We start from the raw sequence: 16,868 nt of genomic DNA on the forward strand, positions 1-16,868 counted from the left end.
GGGTGGATCCGGGAGAGGGAGAGGTTTGGGGAAGGGAGGGGCCTCAGCAGGGTACAATGCCATAGAGTCCCCCCCTTCAAAGCAGCCATTTTCTCCAGGGGAGCAGATCTCTGTCAGCTGGAGATGTCGTCAAAGCAGGAGATCTCCAGGCCCCACCTGGAGGCTGGCAACGCTACTACACTGTGAAAGAAAGTACTATCTTTCTGCCTGTTTTAATGACTTTGATGTCCTATAGAGTAAATCACAAAGCCAGACAGTGTAGGGTATCAACTGACAGATACATAGATTTCTGGCTCCTTTTCTCTGCTTGAACGTTCTGCCTGTTTTAATGACTTTGATGTCCTATAGAGTAAATCACAAAGCCAGTGTAGGCTATCAACTGACAGATACATAGATTTCTGGCTCCTTTTCTCTGCTTGAACGTCTCTGTTCCCTTGGCAGGTTTTAGCTTGCTTCAGACACAACATCTTGCAGCACCTGAGAGAAGCCAAGCCTGGGTCACTGCTTCATTTATGCTGGAAGAAGTAAATACCGCAGTCCTAGGCAGTCTAAGTCCATTCATTTCAGTGGGTTTAGATTGGCATAACTTCGTAGGATTGTACTGCCAAACAGTGAAATTGTGCAAGAGGAGGCAGGGGTCTCCTGCTAAAACAACAGCCACTTTTAACTAGTTACACATTTTGGCATGACCGAAAAAGCAAAGCAAGCTTTGCAAAGCAAGCTTTACAAAGCAAGCAGTGAATTAACCTCATATTAAACTTTTTGTGGTTGGTGTGGCGAGCGACATCTCTGTGCCTCTGATAATAGAGTTCCTTGCCCACAGAACATGCTACAATAAACCCGATTGTCGGTAAGATGGCACAATATTTTGTCTTGCTTCAGATTCTTCTAGAATTTGGCTTGTGGGTTGACTTTGGTATTTTAAAAAGCCTTCTTTTCATGGTCTACCAGTGTGCTTTGAGTTACTAAGTTAAGACTGCCCACTAAGCATGTTTCAATCAGTTAAGGCATAACTAATTGTGTTAAGTGATACTGAATATGCACAGTTGCTGATGCAGTGCTTTGCTAGATGAATCAGACCAAAAAACAGCGAGTCCAACATTTTATGCAAGAATCCCAGCAATGAAGGAGCACCACGTAGTCTAAAAGAAATTGGTAGATGGTACACCAATGGACCATGTGGTACCTTTTGCTGATCTTTGCTGTCGCGACATGTATATTCTCACATCACAGTAACAAGACATACACACTCCTATGTCAAAGAAAATACCTTGAGCCACCGCAGCTCCTAACAAAACATACACACTCCTATGTCAAAGAAAATATTCTTATGTCGCCCTGACCTGGATAGCCCAGGCAAGCCTGATCTTGTTAGATCTTGGAAGCTAAGCTGGATCGGCTATGGCTAGGAATTGGAAGGGCGACCTCCAAGGAATACCAGGGCCACGACACAGAGGCAGGCAACAGCAAACCATCTGAATCATCTCTTCCCTAAAAAAAGTCTAGCTTGCCATCTAGTGGTGCATAATGCTAAAGAGCTAGAACTTCTGGCTGCCAGAGAATCTTTGGATCTCCTGGTTTTACTACACATGCCACACTATAATTATAATTCTTATTCTTATATCAGAGAAAATATTTGGTTACGCCTGCAACCTAGCTTTCTCCAGTGAAAGACTGAAAATGGCTTGCAGTGACATTTAAAGGCCTATTCCATTTTCAACAACTTTAAAAACAGCAGCATTAACCAATATAATCAGCCATTATCCTACAACACTCCGGAAGCCTCCCAGACGAGGTTAGATGCATCCTTTTGTATGATTCAGTCTTGCAGAGCTTCCAGTTGATCAAAAGAATGAATGAACATAACATAAGAACATAAGAGAAGCCAATGTTGGATCAGGCCAATGGCCCATCCAGTCCAGCACTTTGTCACACAGTGGCCAAAAATACCAGGTGCCATCAGGAGGTCCAGCAGTGGGGCCAGGACACTAGAGGCCCTCCCACTGTTGCCCCCCCCAAGCACCAAGAATACAGAGCATCCCTTGCCCCAGACCGAGAGTTCCTATCTATACCTTGTGGCTAATAGCCACGGATGGACCTCTGCTCCAGATGTTGATCCAATTCCCTCTTGAAGCCGTCCATGCTTGTAGCTGCCACCACCTCATGTGCCTTCCTGATGCCTCCAAGAAAGTTATTCTACTTCTACTGATCAGGAATTGGTTGGAGAGGCGGAGATGCCACATGAGTTCACAAGAGGGAGAACAGCGTGAGAGAGGCAGTCCTTCAAGGATGGGGTTCCCAGGCCAAGAAGGTCTCCAATGGTAAAAACCAGCCCCTTGCACTGAATTGGGGAACAGACAGTGCGACCATCTCAAAGTCAGCATCATAGGTGTATAACTTCTCGCTACTGACAGCTTACGAGCGGCAAGATTTTCACCAGCTGAAGTTTTGGAATCATCTTGTAGGCCAGCACCATGCAGAACAGCACAGCTGTTAAGTCTAGAGGTTACTGTGGCATGGATGAGTGTGGCTAGATTGGCTAAGCTTAAGAAAGGTTTATGCATGGGATAGAGAAGGTAGACAAGAAGTACTTTTCTCCCTTTCTCACGATAGAAGAACACATGGGCACTCAATGAAACTGATGAGCAGTCGGGTTAGAACAGATAAAAGGAAGTACTTCTTCAACCTAAGAGTCATTAACATGTGGAATTCACTGCCGCAGGAAGTGGCAGCGGCTACAAGCATAGACAGCTTCAAGAGGGATTGGAGAAACACACGGAGCAGAGGTCCATCAGTGATTATTAGTCACAAGGTATAAAGGGAACACTCTGGAGCAATGATGCTCTGTATTCTTGGTGCTTGGGGGGTAAGAGTGGGAGGGCTTTTGGAGTATGGCCCCACTGGTGGGCCTGATGGCACCTGGATTTGGGCCACTGTGTGACACAGACTGTTGGACTGGATGGACCATTGGCCTGATCCAACATTGGCTTCTCTTATGTTCTAAAGGTGTGGGTTTCCATGCTCAGTGGAGTTGAATTCGGCACTTTTTGACTCAGCCCTAACTTATTTTTTCCCTTCTGTTCTTAACTAATTCTAAAAGAGAGACGCTTACCCCCATCAAGTGTTTGCGGCATAACACCATCCAACACAAAAATAATACCGTATTATGGATTACAATGTAGTTGTCATGTGTCCTCAGGTCAGTGTCACAGGAAACAAACATTAAGTAGATTGCCGCTATGGTATTGCATCAGCTCCCTGCTTAAGTGGTGGGAGCTCTTTTGTGTCAGTCTCTACTTTAGGAACTAAACTGTGACTTTCAAATTCACCGCACTGAGCCTTGACCGATAAGTAGTTTCCCATACTATGGAAGTGTGATAATTTTAAAATGATGAAACTCTGAGCCCATGGAATAGGATTCCAAGGAATGGGGGAAAGGCCAGAAACCATAGTAAGGCTTCCTCAAAATAATAATAATAATAATAATAATAATAATAATAATAATAATAATAATAATAATAATAATAATAATAATAATAATAATAATAATAATAATAATAATAATAGCTCTGACAGAAACGGCTCTTTTTCAACAACAGCTTGCCCAAGGTCACCCAGCCAAGTGGAGGAGTGGGGAATCAAACCCGGTTCTCCCAGATTAGAACCCGCGCACTTAACCACTACACCAAATAAGACTCAAAATTTGCCAAGCATTGGGCCAACTTCACTTTGGGTGGTTGCGTCATATTCTAGACTACTTTGAACACTTGTTTCAGTCTTCCTTGGGCTTGCTCTGGGAGGTTTGTCCCTTGTCCACCGAACATCAGATCTACCCTAAGACCTTCCTATCAGCAACATGTTGATAAACGATTCTTTTGTTCAAGGGAAAAAGAAAGCCTGATGCTGTAGAATCTGGCTCCGTTTCCTCCTGTCCCTGGAATGGTGATTGGAAATAATTGGAAGTGGCACCGGAAGTAATCTGACATGACAGGCCCTGGGCTCTGAGGCTCTTCCCTCAAGTCGAACCACCCGCCCCCGCCCCTCAAAAGAGCCCCCTCTAAATTTAAACAACGGAGCCATAAAGTGATTTGCCTTAAAGGCCGAAACCCCACAAATTTTCGTTTTTAATTCCGAAAGGGTGGGGAGCGATGGAATGAGACGGGAAGTGCTTGGCTTGCAGTTTCGGCTTGATATTCGGGGGTCTGCGGGGTGCAACCGAGCTGGTTCTTTTGTGTCCTTCCCTGGCGCTCCCTCGCCTCCTTGCTCTGATGGAGATTTCCGGGCTCTGTGAGACGCTTCCTTACCTTTTAAAATTTTGATCAAGGCGCTTTTGAAAAATATTTTCGGCAGAACTAAGCAGCCGGCACTTGTCTCATAAATATGCACATGGCGGGAGAGCGGCAGGCACCCTCCTCTACTGATGCTTGTCCTAAGCAGCAGCCAGGAAAAGGAAATCAAGGGCTTCTTCCCTTAATTTATGTTTTATATATGGAGGCACTGTTGGAATCAAAGACGCCATGCGTATATGCACATAGGCTGTACTTAGAACAATATATTCGGCCTGTGCTTCAGAGGATGTGGGGACAGGCTAGCGTGGCGTTTTGAAAGTAAAGGTAAAGGTTCCCTTGCTCGAAAGCCAGTCAAATCCGCCTCAAGGGTTGCGGTGCTCATCTCTGTTTTCAAAGCCGAAGCGCCACTGCTGTCCGAAGACGTTTCCGTGGTCATGTGGCCGGCATGATTAAACACCAAGGTGCACGGAACGCTGTTACCTTCCCACCGAAGTGGTACCTATTTATCTACTTGCAATTTCTTGCTTTTGAACTGCTAGGTTGGCAGGAGCTGGAACCAGAGACTGGAGCTCACTCCGTCATGCGGCACACTCGAGTCTCTTTGAGAGTAAGGAGGAGCCAAATTTGCAGAAATAAAACCAAGAGCACTTTTTAGTTTAGAAGGGAACAAAGTTTGAGTCCAGCGGCACCTTTAAGACCAACAATGTTTAATTCTGGGGGAAAGAAGAACAAGGAGGAGGAGGAGGAGATTGGATTTATACCCCGCCCTTCACTACCCGAAGGAATCTCGGAGTGGCTTACAATCTCCTTTCCCTTCCCCTCCCCGCAACAGACACCCTGTGAGGCAGATGGGGCTGAGAGAGCTCTTTCGAGAATTGCTCGTGAGAGAACAGCTCTGAGAGAACTTGTGACTGACCCAAGGTCACACCAGCAACTGCATGTGGAGGAATGGGGAATCAAACCCGGTTCTCCTGGATTAGAGTTTGCGCTACACCACTACACCAAACTGGCACCAAAGAAGAAGTGTACACAAAGCATATGCCCAGAATTTAACTCTGTTGGCCTTCAGGGTGCCACTGGACTCAAACTTTGTTCTGTTGCTTCAGACCAGCACGGCTACCCACTGGAATCTAGTTTAGAAGGGGTCATTTGTGAGTGATGTTTCTGTACTGCAACAATAAATAAAGAGAACTCTTTGTATATCTAATGCACTTTCTAATCAATGGGGACACTTTCACCGGTTTTACAGAAGTGGGAAAAGTAAGAAACTGACAAAAGTAACTTGCCGAAACTTGAAACTGCCTCTGAACATGAGATTCTTTTATATGCTTCACTGCCTCATCGGTGAGCCAAAATGTGGTTTGGTTTGGGATCTTTCTAATAGGACTGATAACAATGGCTTCTTGTGTATACAGCCCAGAACCCACTATTTCATATAGATGTGCATCTAGTTGGCTTCCAAAACTGGGGTACCATGCCCTATATATGGGGATGAATGGTTCATTGTTGCAGTTAGACGAGGGTGTCGCATTTTCTTGGAGGCTATTTTTTCTTTATCTAAAATGCGTACCCATCACACCACCGTGAGATTGACAAATACCAGAATAGCTGCACATAATCTATTCAACACCTTTGTTTGGTATGTCATATATAAGAAGGAGAGTACAACCAAAAAAGGGGGGGGGACACACAACTCTACAAAAGAAAGGTAACCATAAAGGTTGAACAAGAATGAAAGTAAAATATAACTATGCACAAAATATCATATATAGAAGAAGAAGAAGAGTTGGTTGTTATATCGCACTTTTCACTACCCGAAGGAGTCTCTCAGAGCGGCTTACAAACTCCTTTCCCTTCCCCTCCCCACAACAGACACCCTGTGAGAGAGCGCTGAGAGAAACAGGGCTATTTTTGGGCAGGAACGCACAGGAATGGAGTTCCGGCTGGCTCCCAAGTTGGCCACGCCCAGCAGGAACTCTTTAGCATAATAGGCCACACCCAACAGCAGAAACTCATTAGGATTGGCTACATTAGGGGTGTGTGGCCTAACATGCAAAGGGGATCCTGCTACAAAAAAAGCCCTGGGTTTTGACAACAAACAAGGTAAACAGAATAAGAAGCAAAAGGTGGGTGTGGCTGGATGACCACACTTCTGGTAACATGGGGTGTGGCCTAATATGTTAATATGCTGTGCTGTCAGGGGTGTGGCCTAATAGGCTAATGAGTTCCTGCTGTTGGGTGTGGCCTATTATGCTAATGAGTTCCTGCTCGGCTTTTTCTACAAAAAGAGCCCTGGAGAGAACTGTGACTGACCCAAGGTCACCCAGCTGGCTTCATGTGGAGGAGTGGGGAATCAAACCCGATTCTCCAGATTAGAGTCCGCCGCTCTTAACCACTACACCAAACTGGCTCCTAGTTTATAATAATACAGTCAAAAGTGCTAAAGTATCGTTTAAAAACATTACAGTCCTGTGGTTCAGCATGTAAGTACATAAGCAAAGGAACACCAGGATTGTTGTTTTTAAATGACATTTTAGCACTTTTGATTGTATTATAAACTGAATATGATATTTTGTACGTTTACACTATGTGGATATGTAAGAAGGACTTTTGCTTAGCCACTTCAGCACTGAGGACAAAGGAATTTGGTGCTGACTGCCATCACAGCAGTTGGGATTCCTTATCCACAAGTCTCCCGTGTAAAATCTGATCTTATCTGACCTCACTTTGTTTTACAAGACAAAATAAAACTACAGTCCCCGCAGTCCACTGGCTGCAAGCATATACTGCAGGCTGTAGAGCAAAACCTAATTCATCGGCCGCGAAAGCCACTGGGCACAGGGAAAATGTGATCAAATAAAATGCTTCCTTAGGAGTTTTTGGCTTTGTATGTACATTACCGGATTCATAGAATAATCAAGAATGGGCAGAGTGCAGTTTTGTGGACATGTGTCAGAGCATTCGTATCGATCATTCTACCTGTCAGAATCAACAGAAACCATCATCCTGTTAACTTCACAAGCTGGTTTGAGAGTTTCAACCAGGAAGCAGTTTAAAAATAAAAGTAGTAGTAATAATCTGAAACGAGTATTCTGGATCTGCTTTTTAGTTTGGCCAATAGATGATGTTGCTGAGCCCATTAACGACAGGCCCCGCCCAACAGGGCTTTTTAAAAGATCGACATAGAAATGTTTTATCCGAGGCTGCACAGACACAAGCATTTTAACCCTGGAATCTCGAGCAAATTATTCCATCACGCTACCCAAAGGGCCCCCTAAGCTGTCTGGCAAAGGGTGATACAGAAATCCAATTTGCAGACGGAATGTAATTTTCCACCTTTGTAAATAGGGTTTACAGCCCATTCCTAAAATCATTTCCCAAAAAGTAAGCCCGACTGAGTTCAATGCAACTTACCTTCTGGTAAGTGTGCCTAGGATCGCAGCCTTAAAATTCAGATCTTCTAAGGAGTGCAAAAGCTGGGACGGGTGGCAGCCGGAGGCAATTTAAACTTTACTCGCATTACATTTTCCCACTTTGGCAATCCTAGCAGCAAAACCGTGGGGTTTTTTTTGCTGTGGGTTTTGTGGAACTGCTTTTAGTGGTGCTGTGCTACAGCAGGAAAGATATGTGCCATTTTTTATTTCTCTTTAGGCCATCTCCCCCCCCCCCGCTGTGTCAGGATTCCCTCGGTCCTGTGCAGTGACCCTGAGACTGCTGTCAGAGTCCAAAGAAAATGCATGTAAACAAGGTCTCAGGGTTGAGGCTACTTAAATGCCCTGCTATTCCTTATTAATCCTCTTAATGATGGCATAGTCGAGACCCACATCACTAAATCCCCACTGATCACATAAGGTGCTGAGCATCTGAGTCCAGCGATTATTCCAGACACTTTGGTAGTGACAGAAGAGCCATTTCAAAAGTGCTCTTAAAGAAGTAGCTGCGACTGAGGTCTAAAAGAGTCTTTGCATGTCAACTGTGGACAATGCTCCGTCTAAGCTGTGGAGTCCTGTGAGCAAAAATTCTACTTTGTGAGCTACTGGCATTAAAGTTGTGAGTGAGCGATTTGGATACTGCATGAATTAGTTTGCTCTGGAGCCATCCTTCCTGGGCTAAGACAAAAACATGTGAGCCAGAGGCTAAAAAACTGTGCGCTAGCTCACACTAACTCAGCTTAGAGGGAACACTGGCTATGGCTAGGCCCACTGATATCATTGGAACTGTCTGAAAGAATGTTCACCTTTGTCACCAACTGTACCACCATTGTGGCCCTTATACGGAAGCTAGGGTTGACACGTTCCAGCTTTTCTAACTTCGGCATGAATCCAGCAGGTCTTCTCAGCCAAGTCGGAAACCTTCCTGTGACCCAAAGAACTTCCTCTGATGAGGAGACTCTGCTGCCAGTAGGAAAACTTGTTCTGTCACAGGATGGCTCTTTGAGTCACAAAAGGCTTCAGACTTGGCTGACCAGAGTGGTAGGATTATGGGAAGGGCTGTGGCTCGGTGGTAGAGCATTTGTTCGGCATACAGAAGGTCCCAGCTTCAGTCCAGGGTATCTCCAGTTAAAAGATCTGGCGGTAGGTGATGCGAAAGACCTTTGCCTGACACCTTGGAGAGCTGCTGCCCGTCTGAGTAGACAATACAGACCTTGATGGACCAAGGGCCTGATTCAGTATAAGGCAGTTCTATGTGTCCATGGGATTCAAGCCTCAATTGCAGATTAATTCTTTTGTTGTTCAGTCGCACAGTCGAGTCCGACTCTTCGCGACCCCATGGACCAGCTCCCGCCAGGCCCTCCTGTCTTCCGCCGTCCTCTGAAGTTGGCTCAATTTCATGTTCGTTGCATCTATGACACTGTCTAACCATCTCATCCTTTGCCGTCCCCGTCTTCTTTGACCTTCAATCTTTCCCAGCATCAGGGTCTTCTCCAGTGAGTGCTCCTTTCTCATTGGGTGGCCAAAGTATTGGAGCTTCAGTTTCATTATCTGGCCTTCCAGGGAACAGTCAGGGTTGATTTCTTTGAGGATTGACTGATTTGATCTCCTTGCAGTCCAAGGGACTCTCAAGAGTCTTCTCCAGCACCATAGTTCAGAAGAATCTATTCTTCGGCGCTTAGCCTTCCTTATAGTCCAACTCTCGCAGCCATACATGACTACTGGGAATACCATTGCTTTGACCATGCGGACTGTTGTTGGCAGGGTGATGTCTCTACTTTTTATCATGCTGTTTAGGTTCGCCATCGCTTTCCTCCCAAGGAGCAGGCGTCTTTTAATTTCATGGCTGCAGTCACAGTCTGTGGTCATCTGGGATCCCAGGAACGTGAGTATCCAAGGCAGTTTGTAGTAAGAATATACTCGCTCCTGTTACATGTTATGGGAATAGGGGTCAAAGAGGAGATCACATGAACACGTGAAGCTGCCTTATACCGAATCAGACCTTTGGTCCATCATGGTCAGTATTGTCTACTCAGACTGGTAGCAGCTCTCCAGGGTCTCCAGCAGAGGTCTTTCACATCACCTGGTCTCTTACCTGGAGATGCCAGGAATCGAACTTGAGACCTTCTGCATGCCAAACAGAGGCTCTGCCACTGAGCCACAGCCCTCCCCTAAAGTGAGTCCTCTTCTGGTTGTATTTCAAGATCAGTTGCACGACCTTTGTCTTGAGACTGCTCTGTTTTTCTGCTCTACCCAGCCAAATACAAGTGGGGAAACTTCCATTGTAACTAGTCCCAGAGGAACAGCCGTGTCAGTCTGCTGCTGCAAACAGGAATTTGGTGGCACCTTGAAGACGAACTTTTTAAATTTTAGCCTAGGTTTGCAATGACTAAAGCACACCTTGAAGAACAGTTTGCTGAAGGAGGTCAGGAAGGCTCTACCTCTCCTGGCTTTCTGCAAACTATGCAAAACTGAATTATTCAAGAGGGTTTTTCTATGCAGGCAATAGGGTAAAAGGTAAAGGTTTCCCTTGCTTGAGAGCTAGTCAAATCCGACTCTAGGGATGTGGTGCTCATCTCCGTTTCCAAGCCGAAGAGCCAGCGCTGTCCGAAGACATTTCCGTGGTCATGTGGCCGGCAGTATGTCATACATGTACTTCATTTTTTTTTTTAATCGCACACCGATATTTTTCTGAAGCAAAACTACAGACATTCTGGTGACCCAGAAATAATGTCCGCTTTCCTTTCCATTTCATGCAAGGTAACATGCCACATCCGCTGCTTAAATTTATTTGGTGGAAAAATGTGACTGAAGACACAGGTTTCCCAAACAGGAGTCTTGCTGTGTCTTAAAGAGTTCTGGAACCTCTTTGTGGAAACAAAATTCTCAAAAATTGTCTAAAGTTCATGAGGGGCACCGGGGGAGCATGATGTCACTTGTGACATCACAAAAATTTTAAAATCAAAAATAAGATTTAAATGAGGGGATGCTTCAAGGTCATCATTCAGCGTTAGGCATCAGAAGCAAGACCCTATAAAGAACTGAGGAAGTAGGTGACATGTCTAAAGTTTAGAAATGGCTTTAAGGTAGGGTAAGTCTGTAAGGAGCTGCGGTGGCTCAAGGGGTTAAGACGCTGAACTGCAGGCTGTGGAAGGTCAGTAGTTCAGCAGTTCGAGACCCGGGTGCCGCATGATGGAGTGAGCTCCCATCTCTAGTTCCAGCTCCTGCCAACCTAGCAGTTCGAAAGCAAGAAATTGCAAGTAGATAAGTAGGTACCACTTCGGTGGGAAGGTAACAGCGTTCCATGCGCCTTGGTGTTTAGTCATGCCGGCCACATGACCACAGAAACGTCTTCGGACAGCACTGGCTCTTCGGCTTTGAAACGGAGATGAGCACCGCAACCCTAGAATCGGATTTGACTGGCTTTCGAGCAAGGGAACCTTTACCTTTACCTTTAAGTCTGTAATGCATGAAAATAAAATTGTTTCAAAGAATCCCGTGTGTTTCTCCTTCATTTTCCTCTTGAGAGTTCTGGCACCTCTTTTTCCAGAAAAAAAGCCCTGCTTATCAACTTTTCTGTCAACAAACTGCCTTTAAGATGTACCAGGTATTGATAATAGAGATTTCCCCATGCTGGGGTGATCGTACGGTGTGTACTACCATGGATCCCACAAGTCAGAAGGATGGGGTGTGTGAAAGGTCCCCTCTTCCTTCGGACTTGATGGCTAATCCCGGAGAGACATGCCTCCACTTGCCGTTCTACCCATGATTTTGCGCAACATCACTTAGATGCCTCTTGCAGTCCCTCCCTGTAAAGGAAACTGAACCTTTGGAACTATCCCGAGCAATGCTCCCTTTAAGCTGTGGAGTCTTGTGAGCAAATATTCTACTTTGTGAGCTACTGGCATTAAAGTTGTGAGCGGGCGATTTGGCTGCTGCATCAATTAGTTCGCTCCGGAGCCAGCCTTCCTGGGCTGAGACAAAAATGTGTGAGCCGGAGGCTAAAAAACTGTGCACTAGCTCACACTAACTCAGCTTAGAGGGAACACTGATCCGGAGTAATGGAAAGTTTTTATTGGAGATGTGACATACGGGGCAGCTAGTAAGGTGTCCATCTACACTGGCCTCCAGGTTCCTTCTGGGCTCAATTCAAGGTACTGGCATTGATCTTTAAAACCCTATACTGCTTGGGGCCAACATACCTTAAAGGATTTTAAAGGATGCATCGACGAGGCCCGAGGAAGAACCTGGAAACTATTGAAGATCTGACAAGCCGTCGCCATTGGACATGTATACTATGGGAGGACCATCTGGAACTGCGGTGTTACCATCTTGGATTTAGGATATTAGTAATGGATTGAGTACTGTGGTTTTAGTGTCGGATGTTTTACTATGTTTTATATGTTTTTACCTATGGCATGGCAAATGACTTTGACCTTGTTAGCCGCCCTGAGCCCATTGGGGAGGGCGGGATACAAATATGATAAATAAATAAATAAATAAAATAAGTACCTGAAGGACTAAGGAGCATCTACTCCCATACGACCCTATCCAGCCACTCTAGTCACCTTCAGAGGCTCTGCTTCGGGTGCTCCCACAATTTGAGGTTGGATAGGTGGTAACCCAAGAAAGGGCCTTAATGGTCATCCGGGTGTCAAAATGTAGAACTCCCTCCCTGACTTATAACTTCCTCATCTGTCTCCCTCTAGCTGACTTGACACTATATCCATCTCTGAAAGTGCTGTTAGGTGATCTCCATGCCTGGGAGGAGAGAATGGAGATCCTCCATTTGCTTAATGGAGATCCTCGGTTTGCTTCCCACAAACGAGAAGACACATTTAGACATTCATCTGCTATTTCGACACGTTTATTGCTTTACAACTGTTGACCTTCTAACCTTAGCTTGTTATTTAGTTCTGACCTTGCATATCTTAAACATCATCATGTTACTCCTTCATTTGCTGTTAAGTCATTGTCTACCCTGATTGAAGACCCTGATGCTGGGAAAGATTGAAGGTCAAAGAAGACGGGGACGGCAAAGGATGAGATGGTTAGACAGTGTCATAGATGCAATGAACATGAAATTGAGCCAACTTCAGAGGACGGCGGAAGACCGGAAGGCCTGGCGGGAGCTGGTCCATGGGGTCGCGAAGAGTCGGACTCGACTGTGCGACTGAACAACAACAACATTGTCTATAAGTCTGAACCTGACCTACCATTCCAATGTATTTGAAAAAGTGTGCCTGCACACGAAAACTCATACCTTGAATAAACCTTTGTTGGTCTTAAAGGTGCCGCTGGACTCTAAATCTGTTCCCTCTAGCATTGTCTTCTGCCAGTGAGTAAAGAGTTTTTGGCTCCGTTATGTTTTGCCTCACTAACTCTTGTGAGCCCTCTTCCCCATTTGTGTGCCTTTGTAAGTTTATATTTGTTTTATTTGTTTTAAGTCTCATTTATATTGTTATGTTTTAAATGTTCTGATGTTTTAAACATTCCGATATCTGCTACCTTGAAGAGATTGGATTTATACCCTGCCCTTCACTACCCAAAGGTGTCTCAGAGTGGCTTACAAACTCCTTTCCCTTCCCCTCCCCACAACAGACACCCTGTGAGGTAGGTGGGGCTGAGAGAGCTCTGACAGAAACTGCTCTTTTTTCAAGAACAGCTCTTACCAGAACTATGGCTTGCCCTAGGTCATTCAGCCAGGTGCAAGTGGAGGAGTGGGGAATCAAACCCGGTTCTCCCAGGATTAGAGTCCGCGCACTTAACCACTACACCAAACTGGCTCTCCCACTGGGTGGAAAGGTCACATAGAAATGCTTCAAATAAATAAGGGACAATGATCTTAGTGTGTCAATCATGTTCCTTCCTCCCGTGCTAACCTGGTGGCTGCTCCATAGTCCAATCTGTTCCATGGACTGACTTTTGGAAGCATCGGGCACCCCAACTTTGCCTGCTGTTATTCCTCTGGCTTCCATATTCCTTATCCCCTATAATGGCTTTCTGATCTGATCTCTCCTTGTCTCTTATCTCTCTCTCTTAAGAGGGTCAGGAGGCTTTGTCATTTGTGTCTACTTCTCCAGGTCTCCCAGGATAGCAAGGAGGAATCAAGACATGGCAGTCCTTATGAGGCCCTGATACAGGATTTTCTTCACAGAGCCGCCTGTTTGTCAGTCCAATGTGTAAGTGGGGATTGAGGGAGAAGCTCGCTTTCCATATCGCGGAGTCCCCAGAGAGCCGGTGAAAGAGCTTTCATCTAACATCACAGGGAGCGGGACCGGGCCTTCATCTCATTTTACTCATGTCTTCCTTTTCTTAATCATTTCCTCTGTTGTTGTTGCTGTCGTACCTCCTCCATTTTATGGGTGCTGTTGTATTTGGTGCTAAGGTGTCTTGTCTGTTCTGTAAAGATGGCATGGGACACACCAGTTTTGCTTCCTGCCCTCGGTGGCAAACAGTCAGCCAGTTCTTGTATGGTATATGTAGATGTCAGTGAGAAACGTGTACTTAAAAAGGATTTTAAGTACAGTGTCTTAATACAATTGCTACTTCTGACTTCATCGTTTCCCCAGGTCGGTACTGTCTGTCTGTCCATGCTTTGTGGCTCCTGATAGGGCGACTTTACCCACTGGGCCGTTACCTGGCTCAATTCTGAGGCCCCATTGGCTTCCGTCCTCGAGGGACTGCCGTATTAATCTGCCGCCGCCAAAACGGCAAGGACCCCGGGAGGCATCTTAAAGCTTTTATGAGCCAGAGCTGAGGATAACACCGTGTCCATCTGAAAAGGTAGCCCGTAACTTAGGAGGGCTTGGGTTGCAGCAGATGTATCAAGGCTCTAAGGTTCCAATGAGCCTTTACACATCAGTTCCAATGGGAGAGATTTCACCACATGCTTATCCTCTAACATGGTGTTACCCGCCCTGAGCCCGCTTGCGGGATATAACTGCAATAAATAGATAAATATTCTGTTGAAACTAGTGGGGCTTTAAAATGCTGAACTTTGGCTGGATTGGCAAGGGTGTAGACTTTCCAATTTCCGGGGTGGGGGGGGCTGGGCCAGAGGCATTGCTTTGCTAGGAGCAAGGGTGGCTCCCGGGGGAGGCTGAGCACCTTCCTGAAAATTTCGGCGGGGGCTGAAGCCCCGCCGCCCCCACGAAGATTACGCCTGCCGATGCGTTAAGTGTGTGTCTCAAATGGAAAGTGTAAGTGAGACAACAACAAAGTATAGCTACACTTCTCGGGAACCTGGGATTAACTATTGCTCCCATTTTTTAATTCCACTGCAAACCTTGTTTGCCTTCCTGTAGTGTGTAAAATAGCCATTAGTTCCTTTTATTGTGCCTCTCTGCTCTTTCATTGTCTTCCCTTCTCCTCTCCTCTTTGATCATCCAGACCTTTGTCTTCTACCCACACCCCCAGCTATGCCTCTTTTCCATTTTCTCTCCTTTTTTGTTCTTTTTCTTTCTCCTTTTTCTCTCTCTCTGACCCCCTTCCACCACCCCCTCTCACCCTCTCCCGCACCTCCCTCCTCCTTGTACTTTAACACATCTGTTTCTAATTTGGGCTGTCTACGGTGTCAATTGGAAACAATGGGCTCTTTTAAAATATCAGAAGTAAATTCCAGCACAAAACTCTACTCCGCCACACATAAACACAACAAACGTTAAGTCAACTGGCCCGCTATCCTGTAACAATGAGCTGTTGTTCGCATTTGTCCGAAAAAGACAAACTTGTCTAAGGTTTTTGTATTATAAAATAATCTTCTGCGTCTGCCGGTGAAAGACCCTGTAAGCAAAATGCACCATTTCTTCCAAATTAGTGCCAAAATCTTTAGTAGCTTATTGTAGAAACATTCTCTGTACCTTCAGAAGAATGGAACCTCACACTTTAAGTAGTGTTATTTCTAATAAGGGGGGGGGGAGAAGAGGGTTTCAACTTTGGTTTGCTTGTGTTAACTGTGAAAATAACAAAAAATAAAACAAAGAGGACGCTCTCCACGCACAATAGACTTTGATACCCTTATTTTTAAAAAAGTAACCCCCCCCCCCCGGGCTCCTCCTTTGCTGGTTACTGATAAGTTAGTAAGTTCAGTTTTCTTAGTCAATTAATGTATAAAAACCTTATGGCTTACCTAGAATCAAGATAGAAAGTGCAGACATTCCGTCTTCGAGAGAGAGCGAGAGAGACTTTTCTTCCCTTTTTAAAAATTTCTTTCCACTCGGGAATGGCAAGCAGACCTGCTCAAAATTCAAAGTAACGCCTCTGGAATGTGCTCCGCGTAATTGCATCCATGTGCCAGAAAAATAACCAACTTTGCTCTTTCTCCTCGGCTGCTATTCATCCCCCGTCCAGTTACCACGCAGATAGGAGAGGAGCTGTTTCTCTCTGTCTGCCGATTCAGAGCCTGTCAGCATCTGGAAAGAGGGAAGGCAGAGGCAGTGCAGCTGAGAGACACATCTATGGCTGCACAAAGTAATTCTGCATGTCTGGAAAGAAAAGGAGAAAAGAGGGAGGGTGGGGGAGAAACACACACTGTACGATTTTAACCACATGGCTGGCTCCCAGAACTGCCCCTCCCTGTCATCAACCCGGATTAGCAGTCGAGGCTGGTCATGTGGTTGAGCTGTTGCTCACCCCTGGTAATACAGCAGCCTTACCTTCTATGGGAAACCAAGGCGCTTCTGCTGGGGTCAAAATGGGAAATGATATTTCTTATGCAGCTAAAGAACAGCCACAGATTCTCTGCGAATGGATGCCTACCCTTGACAAATTATTACAAGAACATCAGAAGAGCCCAGCCGGGTCAGACCAGTGGTCCATCTAGTCCAGCATCCTATCTCACACAGTGGCCAACTGGTTCCTCTGGAGGGCCAACAACAGGGCAGAGAGGCCGAGGCCTTCCCCTGATAAGAACATCAGAAGAGCCCTGCTGGATCAGACCAGTGGTCCATCCAGTCCAGCATCCTGTCTCACACAGTGGCCAACTGGTTCCTCTGGAGGGCCAACAACAGGGCATAGTGACCGAGGCCTTCCCCTGATGTTGCCTCCTGGCTTTGGGATTCAGAGATTTAGTGCCTCTGAATGTGGAGGGTCCCTTCAGCCACCCTGGCTCGTAGCCACTGATAGACTCATCCTCCATGAATCTATA

At 45.7% G+C, this 16,868-nt stretch overlaps 1 protein-coding gene across 3 annotated transcripts in view; it reads right to left on the bottom strand.

Annotated features, from left to right (window-relative positions):
• Window positions 1–16,227, bottom strand: part of CLMP (CXADR-like membrane protein) — an 89,355-nt gene extending 73,128 nt beyond the window's left edge. For all 3 annotated transcript variants that reach the window (XM_015406410.1, XM_015406409.1, XM_015406411.1), the window contains exon 1: window positions 15,852–16,227. In XM_015406410.1, coding sequence (XP_015261896.1) covers window positions 15,852–16,008 — 157 coding nt within the window. In that variant the 5' untranslated portion in view covers window positions 16,009–16,227. The remainder of the gene's footprint in view (window positions 1–15,851) is intronic.
• Window positions 16,228–16,868: the final 641 nt, after the last annotated feature.

This window comes from Gekko japonicus, unplaced genomic scaffold (assembly GCF_001447785.1).
Source record: "Gekko japonicus isolate JY-2015 unplaced genomic scaffold, Gekko_japonicus_V1.1 scaffold3071, whole genome shotgun sequence".
Classification (NCBI taxonomy): domain Eukaryota; kingdom Metazoa; phylum Chordata; class Lepidosauria; order Squamata; family Gekkonidae; genus Gekko; species Gekko japonicus.